General features: G+C 41.1%; 1 protein-coding gene across 1 annotated transcript in view; it reads right to left on the bottom strand.

Moving 5' to 3' along the window:
• The window catches only part of HCRTR2 (hypocretin receptor 2), a 35969-nt gene extending 18404 nt beyond the window's left edge, over window positions 1–17565 (bottom strand). Inside the window, exon 1 of the mRNA XM_026726555.2 lies at window positions 17226–17565. Coding sequence (XP_026582340.1) covers window positions 17226–17454 — 229 coding nt within the window. The 5' untranslated portion in view covers window positions 17455–17565. The remainder of the gene's footprint in view (window positions 1–17225) is intronic.
• Window positions 17566–20686: the final 3121 nt, after the last annotated feature.

Genomic DNA, 20686 nt, shown 5'->3' on the forward strand with positions numbered 1-20686 from the left:
AATGAAAAATATAGCATTTTGTCTTAGGTGAAGTAACCAGGAAGAAAAACTTGACAGATTTTGAAAAACAAGACTGCTGTTCATGTTTAGAGTTTAGTCAGACCAAATCCCGTCTTGGAATTAGGTGTCTGTTATAGCAATAACATTAGATTTGTATATATTGCTTCATATTGCTTTGCAGTCCTCTCTAAGCAATCACTTAGGCAGCATATTGCTCCCAACAATCTGGGTCCTCATCTTTACCAATCTCAGAAGGATGAAAGGCTGAGTCAACTTTGAGCTTGTGAGGATTGAACCCCTTGTAGTCAGAAGAATTAGCCAGCAATACTGCATTCTGACCACTGTGCCAGCATTACAACTCAATTATGTCTTGTCAACTTTTGGCAACATCTGCTTGCTTGCTATCTATAACCCTTCCCCATCCAGGCAGCCTTACATACAAATGGCTCCGACTGCCATTTATTTCAGAAACATATGCATGTTTTGGACCTGTTTGTTGTGAAAAAATCTGATCAAAATGGCACATTTCTCAACTTTTTTATTCTCAATAGTTCGAGTTTCCAATATTTGTTTACATAAATGAAAAAAAGAGCAATATGAAGCCCTAATTGCACAGTTGACTGTGGCAGTTAAACGAGATCAGCTCTGCAGAACACTGATAGCAATCAAGGGAAATGAATGCCTGCTTGTTCTGACAGATAACACACGCACGCCTTGTGGGATTCTCTGCTTTGGTGCCAGTGCAAGGGGGGGAGGAACGACGACTCCTTTGGATGCATTCCCACAAATCCTCTGTTTGTAATGATGCCAACAGTTCAGCTGCGGTTTTGCCAGTTTTGTCTGTGGTGATTTTGGCAGGACCCCAAATCCAGGGGGTGAGTGGGATCAAACATCTCTGGGGGATGCTGAATTCCTGCATCGCCATCTTCTGTATGACAGTTCTAGAAATGTTTCCTTCATCATCAATCCCTTCTCTGACTATAGGCAGGCAGCCAGGGGTATGGAAGGGATTGTGAGTGAAAAAAGAAAAGTTGTCAAGGGAACAAAAAGGGGTGGATGGAAGTAGCAGTAGTTCTTATACAGTCCATATGTGTGACCCTTCTGCTCCATGGGCCAACCGGTTCTCCTACCTTGCTTAGCTGGGCCATGAAAGGTGGGGAGTAGAGCAGAAGACATCTTTCCTAACTTTCTTCTTCTGCCCTGGAATGCTCCAAGAGGAAAGACATGCTCAACAATAGTAATAGCAATAGTACTTAGACTTATATACCACTTCACAGTGCTTTACAGCCCTCTGTATGCTGTTTATAGAATTACCATATTGTCCTCAACAATCTGGCTCCTCATTTTACTGACCTCAGAAGGATGGAAGGCTTAGTCAGCCTTGAGCCGGTCAGTATCGAACTGCTGACTGTGGGCAGAGTTCGCCTGCAATGCTGTATTCTAAGCACTCCACCACCACAGCTCTTACAAAGGAGAAGGAATTAGTAACCAACCACACACCTGCAGGGCCATTGGACAAATTTGAAAGAGGGTTGAACATAATATGTGCACGTAACCCAGGAGATGTCCTCAGGACAGGCAAGTCTCTGAAAACAGAGCAGCATACACCAGACCTCTTGATAACTATATTGGACATGTGGGAAATGATTCAAAATGACATCTGCTAGACAAGAGAGGGTAACAGTGACCTTCTGCTAGTTGTCATCCTGAGTCTAGGGGTTTTCAGGGCAAGGTTCCTACCCTAATTTTCTGCTAACCCCTGGGATGGCAGATGCCAAAGCAAATGAATCCTTCTTCAGCAGGACATTCTCGTGACCTTCACAAATGCCATGCAATATTCAATAATCTACCATTATCGCTGGAGACAAATGCTGGATGAGATCCAATTTGCCTTGAGGTGCCCAAATACCTGCTCTACCAAGCTGTGTGTCTGGGTGTGTGGGTAGTCGAAACAGGCACTGCTACAGAATGCAGTAGAAGCAGCATTTGGTTTCTGTTACTTCAAGCAACTGCTCGATCAGCCTTGCCATGTAGAAGATCCCAAGTATTTGAGAAGTAAAATGGAAAAGCCTTTGTGTATTAAACTCCCAACTCTCTGAACCTGAGGTGGCCATTTCTCAGAACTGACCCCCGGTATGTCTCTCACTATTCCAGGGTGGATAACCTTGTGGGTAAGATGGCAGACTTTGCAAAAAGGGTAGGAAAACAGGTGAATTCTGGAGTGCCTTCCAGGTTTCAAGTAGGTGTGGATGGTGTGGTCCGAAAGGCTTGACAAGGGTTATTATTGTTCGTCCAGTGGTGGCAGTCAGAAGACAAGATGTTTGAAAACTTTGCAGATTACTAATGAGAACATAATACTTAAGCAACTGGGACTTCAAGGATTGCCATCACTGAGTCTTACTTTTGGAAGGAAGTAAGCTCAGTGGCTAAGACGCTGAGCTTGTTGATCAGAAAGGTCGGCAGTTTGGTGGTTCGAATCCCTAGCATTGCATAACAGACTGAGCTCCTGTTATTTGTCCCAGCTTCTGCCAACCTAGCAGTTCCAAAGCATGTAAAAATACAAGTAGAAAAATAGGGACCACTTTGGTGGGAAGGTAGTAGCATTCCGCGTGCCTTCAGTGTTTAGTCATGCCAGCCACATGACCATGGAGGTGTCTTTGGACAGAGCTGGCTCTTCGGCTTTGTAACAGAGATGAGCACCATGCCCTAGAGCCAGAAACAACTAACGCATATGTGTGAGGAAAACCCTTTCCTTTACCTAATAATGGAAATTCCAGGGCCAAATGCCGTTGTAAGTTGAGGACTGCCTGTATATGGTGCACGTAATATGTGTTCAGTCGTGGTATATAGTTGAGATTTGATGTCCAGATTGTTCCTGTCAATACTGCAAGAGTACAATTCACTCCATATATATGAAATTTCCATTTATCATAGACATTACAGTTCACTCCATATATTACTTTGAAATTACCATTTATCATAGACAATTCCCATATTGCAATAAAGGCTAAAATTCCAGATTGTCTTATTTATAGTTAAGTGTCCATGTATCACAATCTTGTAAGTATTTAATTGGGATTATGGCTAAAGCTAGAAACCAGGAGACTGTGAATTCTAGTCCTGCCCAAGGCACAAAGCCTGCATTTGGGTGACTTTGGGCCAATCACTTTTCCTTAGAAAACTTTGCCAAGAAAAATGCAAGGATTTCTTCAGGCAGTCTCTGAGAACTGGATATAACTGAACTGAAGGGGAAAAAAAAATAATCCACTGAATAGAGGAACAGAAGATTGTAGTTTTAAAGATCAAAAGAAGAAATGCAACTTGATTCTCTTCAGATGTTTTAAAAAAAATCTTAGAAATTAACACCTTCCCTTTCACACAAGAACTTTTGGAAATATAATTAAACAGTCAATCAGCCAGCCAGCCAGCCAGCCAGCCAGCCAGCCAGCCCATTCCATCCACTCATTCAAACACCTCAAACCCATTTACTCCTGAGCCATTTTGTCATATTCATAATCAGAAGACATGCAATAATCTCGGATCCTCACATAATCTCTAATTCAACCCTAACCCTCTTCACAGAGGGGAGGGCATGGTTGGGCCACGGTGGACATTGACAAGATGATTAGAGTAACTCTATCCCCATGTGATTATCCATACTTCATACAACAATTTGGTGTTTTTTTTCCCCAAAAAACCTCCATTGGCTGTCCAGGAAATCCTCTCTGGAGTGAGGGAGGGAAAAGGAGACCAAAAGCAATTGGGATAGACCAGACAGGGGAGAGCTCATGCAAAGCCTCCGACTAATAGAATGGAAGGGTCCCTCCTGCCACTCTCTCCAAGAAATAGAAGAGATTCAATTTCTTGATGGAAAGCATGGAAAATCAAGTGTAAATCCTGCTGAATTGGGAAAGACTCGATACTGTAGGCTTCACTAAGAGAGAATGATAAGAATTCACTTTTAAAAATATGGAGTGCTTCACTGCATTCTTGCAGCCCAGCAGTACCCTGGCTGGTCTGTTTCAGAGCATCATTAGATCAGCAGTAATTCCAGAAGGATTAGATCTTTTCTTGTCTCTCCCCAGAACTGCAAACTATTCATGCCCAGGATAACTAGACAGGGATGTTTATGAAGAATTGAGTGGGAGAGAATTAAAAGCTTTGGCAAGGATAGCAGCTGAAACAACTGCAAGAGGCCAACTATGGAATATTGTGTTTGGCTTTCATATATGGACAATGTAGCCCAGAGGTCCCCAAACTATGCTGGCTGAGGAATTCTGGGAGGTGAAGTCCACAAGTCTTAAAGTTGTCAAGTTTGGGGACCTCTGGTGTAGAGTAAATGGTTCCCTTTAAAGAATGAGGGGGTCACCTTTGGATGAGGAACAGGCAAACTAGGAGTTGCGGCTGCTATAAAAGTCACGTCTGAGATTTTGCTCAGCATCACAAGGTATGATAGAAAGACCTGCACATGGATTAGAGAACAAACAAAAGGGTACGATAGTAAAAGAATGGAAATGGAAATGGGCTGGTCACATCGCAAAAAGAACTGAAGGCAGGTGGACTAAAGCAGTTACAGAATGGATCCCACTTGATAAAAAGCATCCACAAAAGAGACCTAAAACAAGATGAATCGATGACATCAGCAAGTATTGCAGGCCCAACTGGCAAAAGAAAGCTCAACCATATTGGTTGGAAACATGCAGAAGAGGCCTTCATCCTGCAATGGATAGACAATGGCTAGAATAATGATTTAATAAGGATCATACGTTTCCATACACAGAAGTGAACCAGTGGTGGTATGCTACTGGTTCGGACCGGTTCACCCGAACTGGTAGTTAAAAAAAACAACAACCTCCCATGATCAGCTGAGAGGAAGGAAAAAAGCATCCACGATCAGCGGAGAGGAGAAAAGCGCAGGATCGACCCTCCCACCTGCCCCTGCACTTTTCTCTTCTTATTCCTCTCACCTGGTTGGTCCTGCAGGCCTCAACTGGTATAGGGAAAACTGTGTGCATGTGTTAGGTGTCTGTGCACAAATGTGCGATTACTAAACGAGTAGTGGAACTGGTAGGATTCCCGAGTAGTGGAACAGGTAGTGAACATTCTCATATCACTATGCATCTTATCTAAAAGACAGAATTTTATATATTTTCTGCATAAGCATGGTCTCAAAAAAATTGCCATTATTTCCAGGCCTATCACCAGCTGAACCACTACTATGGGGTCCTTGATTGTTTTCTTGCAGATATTTCATTACCCGACTAGGTAACATCATTCATGCTAGAAGAAAGTGGGGTTGGCTCTCTATTTATATATTGGTGGTGTTGGTAGGAATAGTTAGTAGTTCCTTGATTAGATTGTTGTTTATTCTTACTTTGAGTTGGTGGTTCCTCGATTGGGGTGCTGTTTATTGGCCTAGTATTAATCTTGGTGTTAATCTCTGCTCATCAGGCTGTTGATTCCTGGTCAGGAGATGTTGTGGTCTTTTAGCTTTTTGACTGTCTCTTGAATGGTGTGTAGATGTTGTTTATTTCTATGTGCCTATTGGTGGTTGCCAGGCTTCTAGGAATTCTTCAGTGTTTTGGGGCCTAGCTTGGTCAAGCATGCTTACAGTTTCCTAATTGATACTATAATGAAGTCTGTCCATGTATTATGCAGTTACTAACCAAACCAATACAAACCACTGCTAACAGTTGAATAACATCAGCACTGGATGACTTTAGGCTGGTTATTCTCTTTCAGCCCAACTTACCTTGTGGGGACAATAAGAGGAGAAAGGTGTGTTGGATATATTCGCTGCCTTGAGTTATTTGTAAAAATAATAAAAGCAGGATACAAATAAATAAATAAATCATAGTACAAGATGTTAGGAGGCTAGTCTAGTAAAGAGAAGGACCAGGGGGACATGGTAGCAGTCTTCCAATATTTGAGGGGCTGCCACAGAGAGGAAGAGGTCAAGCTATTTTCTAAAGTGCCTGTAGGCCAGACAAGGAATAATGGATGGAAACTGAACAAGGAGAGATTTAACCTGGAAATAAGGAGAAACTTTCTGACAGTGAGAACAATCAACCAATGGAACAGCTTGCCCTAGGAAGTTGTGGGAGTGCCATCACTTGAGACTTTCAAGAAGAGATTGGACTGCCATTTGTCAGAAATGGTGTAGGGTCTCCTGCTTGGGCAAGGGGTTGGACGACATGACCTACAAGGTCCCTTCCAACTCTGATTATCTGTTATCTGTTATTTTTTTCTTTCTCCAGAAGTACATTTTCACTCACACAAAAGGAGCTCATTAATTGGTGGGACTGGTTGAGCAATGGGGAAAAGAAAGTTGACTTGAAAGTCAGGTTAATGTTAGATGTTCACATTCCTGAAGATTATGTATAATTATTCAAGCACAAACTTTCATCAAGATATACGCAGCCAACAGATCCAGTGGAGCATCTGTTTGCTGAGCAGGAAGCATGCACCATGCTGTCTTCATGGATAGACTCTTTACACATTCCCTGTGAGAAGAGACACAGGAGTGGTGAAGACAGACCATGGAGATTAACTGGTTTTGGAATATTTTATTTGTTTATGTTATTACTCACCTAGAGCCTATGAAAATGGGAGGCATGCAAGCAATGCAAACAACCATATAAATAAACCATATTCATCTCCCTTCTCTCTCTCTCTCTCTCTCTCTCACACACTCTCTCTCACACACACACACACACACACACACACAAAATTAGTGGTTAAAATACACTGAGAGTGAATAATATATTCTCAATAGGAAGCCAAATGGGAATTGCACAATAATTATATTTTTACAGCCTACCCTAATAGGCCATGGGGTTATAACTTGTGATTGTAAGACCATGCCCATGTTCTGAATAACTTAGAGAAAGCCAGGGCAAAGGTGGTAAATATCATTGTTTTTTCCTTGAACTGAAGCTTCTTCAGTTCTTGGAAGAAGATCTTCTGAAGAAGTTTCTTGGAGGAGAAGTGAAACGTCTTCAAGGAAAAACAAAGTCCAGTTGCTTTTTGGAAAAGAACCTTTGGGACAGCCTTCACATGGATGGCTGAGAATCTCCATAGACTTCCAACTCTAATTGTATTTGACCAATTCTCCAACCTAAATTGAATAGATTCAATGGGATAAAATTAGCAGAATACTAGAACTGAGCGAGAGGGAGAAAATTGTTATGCTTCTAATAATCATCAAACAATTCACCCCTCTTGATATTTTAATACCAATGGTAATAGGAACCTTAGGTGCAACCCCCAAACATCTGGGCATCATTTGAATACCACCAGCATTGACAAAATCATCAATGTTCAATTGCAAGAGGCAGCTTTACTTGAAACAGCTTACCTTCTGCTACCATACATTGATACAGTGGGACATGCAGATGCTCTTGTTTAATAATATTAAATGTTTCATAGCAGAAGGTAAGCTACTTCAAGTAAAGCTGCCTTTTGCAGTTGACCTGATAGAACTCCAGGTCCTTGGGGAGGATTCGATACCTGGATAAAAATGCCAAATCCAGTCTAAACATCTGGCTGACTGTACAACCAACCTATAGTAACACCTAAGTAAAGTTTGTGCATCAGATAGGATGGGACCTGGAAGTTTTAAGATTCCAGAAATTAAGTGGGTGGTTGATTCTGTTTTTTCTTTTCTCAGCCTAGTATACCTTTCAAGGTTGTAGCACAAATAAAATAAGAAACCATCCGGGGTGAAATACAAATTTAATTATACATGGAAAATATTCCTGATACTTGAATGATAGAAACTAGATTTCTTAAGCAGCCTGTTTTCCAGAAGATCCTGCCCTCTTCCCCAGTTTTGCTGCTGAACTCTAACCCTGGATTTCTAGAATAGAATTGACTTTTTCCTATGGCTCATCAGATATCATTCAGATGTGACGTTCCACATTGACTAACACTACTGTGGCTTTTAAAGGAACCTGGAAAACTGAAAACCTGCCAGCACTCAAAGAAGATAAATTCAGAGGGCTTCTATTTTCCCACCAATACCATTACCTTAGCAATTAAATTAACAGATGATATTAAACTGGAGAAATTTCAATTAAGCTACAGACAAGATACTTCCAAGAGAACCCATCTCATGGAAAAGTCACCAGACAGGAAAGCTCAAGCTATTTATTCACTGCAGTCTAGCAGCACCTGATAAAGGAACCTAAATGTGCATTAGCTGATAGCCTTCACTAGCATTCCTATTAGCCTGCATAATTAAATCTCTTGTTTGGCGGATAACAATCTCTTCACAGATTGAATATTTACAGAGATAGGTCATCAGAAAGGAGACATAATGGACATGAGCACATCATGGAAAGAATAATCTCACTAGCATCCACAAATCTAAGAGTTTTATCTACAACATGAGTTAAAATCCAGATTTTATATTTTTAAAATTAAGACAAGTTTGGCTTGAGACTCATGATTTCATTGGGGTAACTTCTGGAATCCTGACATCAGCCATGTTTTGTTTCAATTCCAGTAGCTCTTGGGTGGGAGGAATCTTTGTCCAACTTGAATCAGGGTTATCATTTGAAAGAAATGTGATTATCTATGGCATAGTTCTCATTGAAATAAGATTGTAATCAAGGGCTCTGAACCTGCTTTTTCCTGTACCTTGACTGATAAAAATTTATTCAGAACTTGAAAGCCTGAGCATTGTTTCATGGCCATAAACTGGCCTAAGGAGTACATTCACTAATAAGTGAGTTGGAATGTAACTAGGATTGTCTTCCTGACTCAGTGAAATGACTTTTAAGAAAAAGCGAATGCTTCCAAAATGGAGACATTAAAAATAACACCTTGCTTTTGTCTTTTTCAGAAATATTTCCCTCTCCAATTTTTCCTGTTTCCTTTCGGAGCCTTTGCATCAGTATACTTCTGCAGGAGTTTTGACAAATTTAGAACCTGTTGCAAAATGCTAAAAAGTATTTAACTTTCCTGCAACAAGGGCACTTATTGTTCCTGCCATGACCTTTAGGCTTCTTGATCCCTCTCCTTGGGCAGGAGAGTTGGACTAGAAGACTTCCAAAAGGTCCCTTCTAGCCCTTTGAATCTATGATTCGGTCCTCCTCAATACTCTATTTGTTCAAGACAGTGGGAAGAGAGACAGTACAGAGGGAAAATCAAACAGGTTTATAGTAGTGCATTGGAGACCCAAGGGCTGTATATATGGAAGGAGAAGATGGCTGGAGGGCAGTGTAATGTTCTCAAGAAGGTAACAATGGCTTTGCTCTACGGTTTCAGTCAGGGAATAGAATAGAATAAAAATCTTTATTGTCACTTTAAATGTACGCTAATCAGCATACATTGAAATGAAATTTTGTTGCATTCAACTCTGAAAAGATAATCATTATATAACACCCAGGGGTGGGATTCAAATTTTTTAACAGCCGTTTTGTGTGTGTGGCTTAAGTGGTGGGCATGGCTTAGTGCTCATGTGACTGGGTGGACGTGGCTTGGTGGTCAAGTTATTGGCTGGGTGTGGCCAACTTAACAACACTCACGTCGAGGCACGCATTTCCTCACCTGGCCTCTCATGACTGTGGTGATGTTGCAGCAGTCGTAAGTGTGAAAAATGGTCATAAGTCACTTTTTTCAGTGCCATTGTAACTTTGAATGGTCATTCCACACAAGAAAAGTACCAGCAAAGGAGGGGGAAAAAACTCCAGAGATGTTCCTGAAACAGGAAGTCTAGTCCTGCCAAGAATGTAATAAGGGTTAACGGAGAAGCAGTTTCTCTAAGCAACACCAGAATGTTTCCTTCCTGCCTTCCTTACAGGATTAGGCCAGTCATTTCTTCTAACAACCGGTTCTCTGAACTGCTTAGAATGTTAACAAACGGTTCTAGCGAATAGGTGCGAACTGGTAGAATCCCACCCTTGATAACACCCCACCACCACACACATACATATAACATAGGGAAACATCACAGTCTAGTTTGAATGTATATATACACATGGCAAAAAAAGAGTTTGCCACTCTAGTCAAAGCATACGAGACTCTTGGTGTCTCATATGCTTTGATGCTCTAGCTCTTCAGATGATTGATTCCATCAGATCTTTCTTCTACACCTAGCAACCCACTCTTTTGTTCCATATATTACCATGGAAAAATTAATGTGTTATACAGGGAGAATGACAGTGAATGTCTGTGGAAGGGGAAAATGTTATTTTAGTTATTCTACAGTAAAGCCCTAGTTTTCTAGTGAGCATCTGTTGGTTGATTCTTGCTTCCCCGCACCTTCCTGTCTGCTTTTAGTGAATAGTCTCTCACATAAAATCCATTTTATTTTCTGCATTCGAATAACTAGACTTCCATGGCAGCCATTTTAGTGATGCTCTAAGTCAGTGTTTCTCAACCTTGCCAACCCTAAGCTGTGTGAACTTCAACTCCCAGAATTCCCCAGACAGCCAAGCTGACTGAGGAATTCTGGGAGTGAAGTCCCCATGTCTTAAAGTTGGCGAGATTGAAAAATACTGCTCTAAGTCTCTGAATTCCAAGTATGTTCCCAGTCTCAGAAAGATTGCCTGCTTCTGGTTGAAAGAAATTAGAAATATTTTCAATTACCTATTTCATAGGGAACTGCAGTGAATTTATTTCCTAAGTGTCAGAGGTTTCATAATGCGGAGCAACCGGAAATTTACTTGAAGCCTGTTTTGCTTTCTTCTGAAAAGGGCCTCCCACTTCTTTGCTCCCACTTCTTTGTGAGGCAGAAGTCAAAAAGCAGCATCTCTTTGGAAACCCGGAAGATCCTTTTTTTTTTCTCCCCTCATCAAGTTTGCCTTCATGTAAACATAGGTTTTATGGTGTCATCATGTATTTGAATTCTCACCTTCTCACTCCTGTGATACTCAGTAAAGCATCAGGACCTCCAAATTTGGTTAATCATAATCAAGTGTGACATCTTTTCAACTGGTCCTTTTATAGCAGGATTTTTTTTTTAAACCAAAACAGACGATTCCTATATTTAAGTCTGGGGAATCTGTCCCCCACTACTGTGCCTTTGGAAAATCTGCTTGATGTCTGTCTTGGCACTCCTTTTCTTAGGATCCAAATTAAGTCTGATTTTAAATACCTAGTATATGATCCACCCTGTTCCATTTTGAGGCAAGACTAAGTCTGACACCATCAATCTAAAACGAGCCTATAGAGCAATGGGGGTGGATGACTATGGTCCTTTATGACTTGTGAGCTTCAACTCCCAGAATTCCTGAGCCAGCATATGTGGCTTAGGAGTTCTGGGAGTTGAAGTCCACAAGTCATAAAAGGGTCATAGCTCCCTACCCCTGCAAAGAACATGGGGATGAAAGTTTATTTGTTTTCCCTAGTTGAACTTCTTCATGAAATTTCTCCATGGCAGCAGCTATAGGGAAAATGGTGTCATCTGAATGCAGAAATAACCCACCTTTGCTGATATCAAAAAGGGTTGGATCTGGTTACTATTTCACTAGGAATTCTCAGCACTCTAGGATAGAGTAGACATGGGAAAAAGGATTCCAAATCAGGAGCTGTCTAACCATTTCTCCACAGTTTTTAATTTTTATTTATTATGAGATATTATGAGATATGAGATTTTATTTATACATGAGATAGATACTTATAAGAAAAATAAAAAGAAACGACAGGACAGGGACGGTAGGCACAATTGGTGCGCTTATGCACGTCCCCTACAGGCCTCTTAGGAAGGGAGTGAGGTCAATAGCAGACAGTCTAAAGTTAAAGTTTTGGGGTTTGGGGAAGGAACCACAGAGTCAGAGTATTCCAAACATTGACCACTCTGTTGCTGAAGTCGTATTTTCTGCAGTCAAGTTTGGTGCAGTTAACTCTGAGTTTGTATCTATTGTGTGCTCTTGTATTGTTATGATTGAAGCTGAACTATTCATTTGCAGGTAGGACATTGCAATGTATGATTTTATATACTATATTTAGATCGGACTGGAGGCGACATAGTTCTAGGTTTTCTAGATTTAAAGTTTCAAGTCTGGTAGCATAAGGTATTCTGCAATGAGTAGAGGAGCGGAGAACTCTTCTTGTGAAATATTTCTGGACTTTTTCAATTGTGTTAATATCAGATACATGATATGGGTTGCAGACTGATCAGCTGTATTTAAGTATAGGTCTAGCAAATGTTTTGTATGCTCTAGTTAGTAGTGTGATATTACCAGAGAAGAAGCTACATAGGATTAGATTAACTCTTAATGCCTGTTTGGCTATGTAGTTACAGTGGGCTCTAGCACTTACATCATTAGAGATAAGTAGGTCCAAGGTCCTTGACAGAGTTTGGAACCTCAACAAGATCTTGACTATTTAGCTCGTATTTTATTTTCTGATTTTTTTTGCCAATATGTAAGACAGAGCATTTATTTGTTGAGATTTGAAGTTGCCATTTGTTTGACCATTCTGATACATAGTCAAGGTCTTTTTGGAGGGTAGTAGTAGTCTGTGGTGTTGAATAGCTTTACATCATCAGTGAAGAGAACGCAGTTGCTCTTAATATGATCACAGAGGTCATTTATGTAGAGTGTGAAAAGAGTTGGTCCTAAAACGCTGCCTTGGGGGACACCGCTGTTGACAGGTACAGAATTTGATAGTACGCTCCCAATTTTGACCAGTTACTAAGAGAACCACATGAATATATCCACAATGTCACCAAAAATAGAGCTTGACCCCAAGGTGAGTTTCCTTTTACTGCATTGTAAAGCCTGTAGATTTCAAAATTTCAGTTCTGCCAAACAACTCCTATATTTTCTGAAAAAATCTCCAATACTTCTTGCCCTATCACTCTTCCCCTATATTTTTTGGACCTCCCCAGTCTTTATAATTCACATCCAGCACGCTGAATGAGAACTGAAATTCAATCATTTCTGGAGGGTTACATATTCTTTATATTGCCTTGACAATAAATGACCAAGAAGGAGTGAACTGCAGAGACCTTGAGAGAGGTGAGCAAGTGCTCCAGCATGGCGTTGATTCTTTTTAGGAGAATTTGAGAAAATGGAGCCACTTAACAGACCATCTCTACTTTGACTTTTTGCTCTGTACTTTATATAAAATGAGAAGATGTAAGGCCAATGGGTTGTGATTTCTTAAAGGGCAAAAGAAAAGAAATCATATGAATGATATATTAAAGAACACATTAGGATTCAGGTAAATAGCCAGAACATATTAGAAAGTGCTGCTACATGATTTAATGCAGAAGGGGAAGGGTAGATGGACTCTCAGTTATGCTCTAGTGTTCTTATGCAACACTGACCAACATCAGCAAAATCTTTTCAGTTTTAAAACCAGGATTAAATTGCTCATCTGATTAAATCACATCCCCACAGCTGTTCAGTAACTCAGACTACTACCAGAAAGGATAGGAAGAACACTCTTAGGAACTGGAAAACCAACAGGTTTGACTAGATTGTGGAATAAACCTTAGATTTATCAGGCTAGTTTTAAGGCAAGACTATATAGCTGAGAACTGAGTGTGTTTTGTAATCCAAACACAGGTAGATATGAACATTTGGCCTGTTTTGCAAAGTCCTCCACAATGCTGCCATTTATTGGCCAAAGGTGGGGGGAACCATCACAAAATGTTGTGACTTCTCTCTACTGTCCATTACAAAGCTCCAAGTTGCAGTATAAGCATTGGGCTCTATGTACTAGATTTGAAGGATATTCTGCTGCTTCTAAGAAGAGGCTTAGCAAACTGAACCTGCTGGCCAGATTGTAAGAGAGAGATGAGGAGGAGTTTGATTCTGCCCTTAAAGGACCACAAAGGGATGGATAACTGCTCGTCAGTGAGCTGCTCTTTTAGAAACTACAGCAATTTAAGCATCTCAGTCTTAAGAAACTCTCCTTCAGTTTCCTTTATGAACCCACTAAAAATAAGAACAATTATAGTTCTTCCTAGCTGTTGAGTAGAAGAGAAATTTATTGGGGAAATTCACAGATTCTGAGTGAACATAGAATTGGTTTATGATTCAGATATACAGCATTTTTCTTGTTGGATTGTGGTGTACTTGAATCTAGTATTGGGTTAGTATATGGGAGTCTGATCATTGGGTATGGTTTGTCATTGGGGGATTGAGATCATATATAAACAGGATTGCCATTTCAAGATCTGTTAAATATTGTTTCTTATCTCTACCTTTGGACTCAAGAAACACCACTATTGAATGGAAATGGTTTTGTAATCCACATGTAAACAACATCATTAAATTATATCCTGGCACAAGCATTCAATAGTGTTTGCAAAGGGAAGGACACATTAGGAATGACAAACTTGAAAGCAAAGAGGAAAAAATGGTATAAGAGATGCTGAATTATTTCTGGGTCATTAGGTCTTGTTTTAAGTGGTTGCATTTTGGAAGTAAACTCCCCTGTTCACTTCAATCTTTGTGCTGATCAAAACCTTGAAGTCATGCCACAGTTGTGGTAAATATCTCCAATCTGGATGAGGATTATAGAAATTCTTGGAGGAAAGCTTATAGAATTTTCATGTTGTCAAACAGTATCTCTCGGAATAGCAGGTCAAAGAATGGGGTGTGGTGTTCTATTTTTATTGTGTCTAGATAATTAATAAAATAATATGTAGAACACCATTAAGAATTTAATCTAACCTCAACATAAATAACCATATCATTAAAAAAAGGAAAGGGGATTTAATTTAACTGTGAAAATGTATAGTTAATTTCAACAAGGCTGTTTCTTTGCCCCTTTCTCAAAATAAGAATATGAATGAAATAAGAACAAAACAACCAACAATATCTATCAAAACTCATTGCTTAAATCTAATGTATATTTCTCCTTCCATATTTGTGTAATGATGCTTTTAATAAAACTCTTGCAATATTACATGTTTGATGTAATGAACTCCAAATTCTGCAGATGTAGCCAACAAACTACTAACCACCCAGTGGATTTCAATACAGAATATGGCAATAATAGAACAACTCTGGATTAAATGTGGGTATCCAATCCTGGGAATATATTTGGTTTTACTGTCTTCTTCCCAGGTTGATAATTTTACTTAATGTAGTCCTTCTTCCCAAGTCTTTGGAAGGGATACACCATACAGACCTGCTACTACCCAAATTTCTCCCTTCTATTCGATGTGAAGTCTATGGAGAACAGAGACAAGAGAGCCCAGTGGGCTGTGGATTGTTTGTATTTGCAATTCAACCGGTACTAGTAGGCTATGAATTGGGGATTCTAAGAACTGTAACACTTGCTCCAGAGCTGGTGCCAGAGAGTTTATGAATAATATTGTTCCTGTTTTTTTTTATCCATGGTTTTTCTTAAGTCTTCCCTATAGGTTAAGAACCAATCAAGGGTCACTCTTAAAAACTTTGGATTACAGTTCATCACTCGTATTTTTAAAATAATTTACTGCTCTGATATTTTATGTTTTGACACACATTTTATATGTTGTTTCTATAAATTTCATGTACTAGGCTGAATTTTGCTGCTTCATATGAAATAAAATAAACCGAAGGTTCTTGTCCTACAAGTAGCTATGATGATTGAAACACAGACACGTTCTTTTTGCATATGTTTTTCAAAATACTCGTAACTTTCAAATAAGATCTCTTCATCCTAGAAAATCATTTTGCCAGCTGTCTTTTGAAAACACCGGATAATCTTTCCACCAGATAATCTATAATGAATGGTGCCTCTGTAGGTCCAATTTTTATCCTAAATTACTGTACAGAATTATTATTAAAATAAGCTGTTTTTCTTCTCACTTCTCAAGCTATATTCCTAAGTTTAGGTTATTTTGTTAGACATCAACCTCCCATTTTATGTACAATATTATTAAGATGTATCTAGTGTCTGGATTTTTTCCCTACGGTACGTTCCTGCTTTCCTCAGAAGCCGTGTCACTGCAATTTATTCCCTTATTCATTTTGCCTTTGTTTTCTCCATCTTTTGTTTTCTTTCCTGGGGAAATCAAAGGAACATTGCAAGCTGTATTTGTTTGGACTCTCAGATATTCCCTGTTATAAGCAGGGCATAAAGTTCACCAAAGATTTCTGTTTCTTAGTTGTTTAGTAAAAGGAACTATCAAATGGGCCCCACTTGGTCTAAATAAAAAAATCCTGAAGAAGCTTGGAATAATTAGGAATGTTTTTGGGGCAAAGAACTGAGACCTTCATTCAGTTGTGGCACTATTGAGAAGTTCATGGCACAAAATTTGCAGTTCAAGATGTTTATCTTTCGAACCACTTCTCCAATCATGAGATTCCAGTAAAAAAAAAAAATCACATCTATCCCACACAGCTGAATTTTGCTCACCCTCTTTCTGTTTTATATCTAAACAAATATATACTGGAGCATGAATAGAATTTTTGTGATTCTCAGTATTGACCATCATAAACCTATATACTCTCATTCAAAATCTCACTGATAATTCTAACAGCATGAATGAGCCAAAGTAAAAAAATAGCCATTCACAACTGTACTAATATGAATGGAATTACAAGAGAGGCTCATAGTCAAGAGTTTTGCCAGTGCGGAACTGAATGAAAGTTGAAGAGCTGGGCACCTTTGCTTAGCAGATAACAATAAGAATAACAGTAATAATTACAATTATACTAATACTCAAATGCCTTTGGGTAGAAGGGATTACTTTTTATCTTCAATATATTTTATGCATATACTTAAAAGAGCTGTTATTATTAATAAGACATTCCACATAATGTACTACTGGATGGCAAAGTCCAAGATATTCCTTCCTGATTACTGAGTTTCTACAAAGTCTGGATGGAGAAATACACTTTCTAATGCTCTGTGTGAAGCAGCTGAGTAGTACTATTCCATATGGAATAGAGTCATAGACTTAATTCTATCTTTAATGCTCATCTTACCCCCAAGAAGATGGATAGCTTCATTGCAGCTCTCATGAAAACTGCATAAGGCCACTAACGTATATACTTATGAATGTAGTGCAAAATTCAATTAAGTCTTATTGCAACCCAGTACTTAAAAAAAAACCTTAGGTGTTTCTCACACCAACAGCTTCTGAATAAATGAAAATGCTATTTTCTATGGATCTTTAATGACTAAAAAAGAGAAATGGTGTTCCTAATTCCCAGGGTTGTGCTCCTGGGATGTTTGATAATGTGTGGGCTTTGACTGCTGGCGACTGCCTGGACGAGTCCCTGCAAATATCTAACTTGCATCAAGAAGTAACTAGACAAAATGTTACTCACCTAGGATGTTTCCTATGAGAGCCACAAGAAATACAATAATATAGCCAACAATGAGTACCCATTCATATTCCTTGGGATGCAGATATTCTTTCCAGAGATATTGTAGAAATTCTTCTTCATCGTAGTCTGCGAGAGGGCTTGCAAAGGGTTCCTGAGTCCCATTCACTGACATATTAGAAGACCAGTTTGTGCAAGAATGAAAGCGATCTTCCACTTGAGTCACAGACATAGCTGGTTCTGCTCTGGGTCTGAATTCAGTCTTTCAGGGGTTTAGCCCACCTTTCTGCCTATCAGACATAACTGCATTCAGCAATAGGAAAAGAAAAAAAAGTAGGCAGAAAGAGGAAGATGGGTAGGTGGGTGGGGAGAGCCAGGTGTATCAAAAGAGCCAGGTGGAACTTCCTCTACTAGCTTTGCGTCAAGGAGCTCTCAGTGGCAGGATGCTTGCTGCAGCTCCAGAGGCACTGAGGTCGTTGTAACATAGCAGCAGGCACGAGAAACAATTCCTGCATATAGCTTCTTAATTCAGGCAGAGGGTGTGTGAAGCACATTCTTGCAACGACGGGCAAAATGAAAAATGCAGCATGTTCCGAGGGACTCTAGAGACCATGAAATGAGAAGGGAGAGTGTGTGTATGTACCTGGGCACACTTGCAACTGAGTGGGGTTGTAAATCTACCAAGGACTTTTGAAGGTGCCTTTTTACTCTTCGATTAGAGGTTTGCACAATACATTGCCTTCAGTAATACAATGATGCTTTGGATTGGATGTATGAATCACAGATTGGGGTTTTTATTTTATATCTCTTGTAAGGGAGCATTTTTATCCTCAAGGAATGAAGGCTTTCCTCTCCTTTCAAGTGTTTGATTCCGCCTGACTTTGGAAAATTATGGCATATCACATAGTACAAGAACAAAGGAATATTGGATGGTTACTTTCCCATGGCTAGTGAACTCTGTAAAAAATTGCTTGGGTATTGATGAGAATGTGACCCTTGCTTAAGTTCATGGAATTGAAGCAAACATTCCATTCAGAATTCTTGCAGGATATTCTGTCCTTCCACAAAGGAAGGAAGGGAGAGAGGGAGGGAGGAAGGAAGGGAAGGAAGGAGGAAGGAAGGAAGGGATGAAAGAAGGAAGGAAGGGAGGGGGGAGGGAGGGACAGAGAGTGGGAGGGAGGGAGGGAGGCAGAGGTAGTATTTAGCAGGTTCTGACCAGTTCTGGAGAACCGGTAGCGGAAATTTTGAGAACCGGCAAATACCACCTCTGTCTGCCCCCCCATCTATTCTCTGCCTCCTGAGTCCCAGCTGATCGACTGGATCCAGGGGTGGGATGCTACTGGTTCTGTCTGGTTCTAAAGAACTGGTAGTTCTGAAGAGCAGCAGACACCGAACCAGTTCGGTGTTTGTTGCTGTTTGGCCCATCCGCCTGCCCGGGCTCTTACCTGTCCTTTGCTTTTTCAACCTCAGTTGCTTTCCACAGCATAGCTGAGGTTGAAAAAGCAGGAAAAAAGAGGCTTTTCAAACACTGTGCACCAGTGCGCAGCACTTTTCAGCTGTCCGGGCAGCACAGCTTAAGGTTTTTTTTTTACACATGCACGTTGGGTGCGAAGTCACCAAACCAGTAGTAACACCAGTTCAATCCCACCCCTGTTTGGGTCTTCTTTTGTTGCCCTGCACAGGAGAATGGAGCTGGAAAGCAGGTTAGTGGGGTGGGGAGGGAATGGAGATTTTGCAGTATCCTTTCCCTGCCGGGCCCACTAAGCCACCCCTGCGACGCCACACCCACAGAACCGGTAGCAAAAAACTTTGACTCCCACCACTGGAGGGAAGGACTATTTACCATTAGCATAAAGGTAAAGGTAAAAGTTTCCCCATTCCAGTCCTGTTTGACTCTGGAGGGGGGTGCCCATCTCCATTTATTAGCCGAGGGAGCCAGTGTTGTCTGACAACACTTCTGTGGTCGTGAGGCTGGTATGAATGTATACCAAAGTGCACGGAACACTATTACCTTCCCCCCCAAAAGGGTACCTATTTATCTACTTGCATTTGCCTGCTTTTAAACGGCTATGTGGGCAGGAGCTAGGGCAAGAACTGGAGCTCATCCTGTCACTTGAACCTTTTGGTCCACAGGTCCAGTGTCTTAACTGCATAAGGCACCAATAAATAATTTCTCCAGACGAATGCTTTTGTTGTTCATGAAAGAGCGGAGAAAGAAGATTTTTTGCTCTTGAAAGTAGAACAAGTCTTCTCAGACAAGTTTTGTCTGCGCCAGTTGCAAAGACTAAACATAAAATACAATTTCAAAATCTTAGCAATCAGATCCACATTGCCCCTCTCCACCTAATCACTTTCTTTAAATAAGAAACATGACAATTCCAGTCAGACCAACTGTTGTAGTTGAGCAATGAGAGGCTTAACCAGGGCATGGGTGCAACAAATACTTTATTAGAGTAATAAAGGACTGAACGTGCTTGCCAAGCCTGGAACTGGCTCGCAGCGATCAGCGACTGGTTGAACCCCGCAGCCTGCTTATATAGCCGGCTGCTGGGGGAAACCAGCCAATGAGGGACAACAAACGCCCCCGCAGCATGAGCGGACCTGGGTGGGAACTCTTGCAAGTTCCAGGGACATAACACCCCTTCCCCCCAGATGCGAACACGCGTAGTCATTTAAATAAGCGGGTGGTCTGTGCTGGCGCCCTGAACGGTGCAATTCAGGTGAGTTGTCAGGTAACTCAGAGTCTGTAGTGGCAGGTTGGACCTGTGGGGAATCACGAACTTGCTCATCGGTCTGCGCTGGTTCGGGAGTCGTAGCGCTGGTCGATGGAGATGCGTCCTCGTCTGTTGATTCGGGTAGGTCAGTCATCAGACGGTCATGGTCCGCGTCCAGACTCCCCGGCTCAACTGGAGGAGGTGACGGGTCACCGGTGCTGGTGTTGATGTGTGGTTGATGTAGTGGTCTTGGACTGGTCTGTGCCCAGGCGTCAACGTTGGCGTAGGTACCATGGCGCCTCCGCAGCTGGTCCAGGTGCCTTTTCCAGATGCGACCATCCTCCAGCCTGACTCTGTACGACCTGGGACCAGTGATGGCCACGATCTCACCTGGAATCCACAAGGGGTCCCCAGCGTAGTTCCTTGTGAACACCGGTTCCTGTAAGACAAAATGTCTAACCCCCGATGTTGAAGCGAGGGGAGAGTCAGGGCAGTAATTAGGGTGAAGCCTGTCCAGCACTGTTCGCAGGCGTCTACCCATCAGGAGTTCAGCCGGTGATTTATTGGTGACTGTGCACGGGGTTGAGTGCTGGCTCAGCAAGAAGCGTGAGAGTCTGTGGTGCCAGTCTTCCTTGCTGAACCGGGCTAATGCTTCTTTAGTGGTCCTAACGGCTCTCTCTGCCAACCCGTTGCTGGCAGGATGAAAGGGAGCCGTGAAGATGTGGCGAATGCCCAGGTTAGCGTGCAAAC

The sequence above is a fragment of the Pseudonaja textilis genome, chromosome 1 (assembly GCF_049901715.1).
Source record: "Pseudonaja textilis isolate UNSWEBS1 chromosome 1, rPseTex1.2, whole genome shotgun sequence".
NCBI classification, from domain to species: Eukaryota; Metazoa; Chordata; class Lepidosauria; order Squamata; family Elapidae; genus Pseudonaja; species Pseudonaja textilis.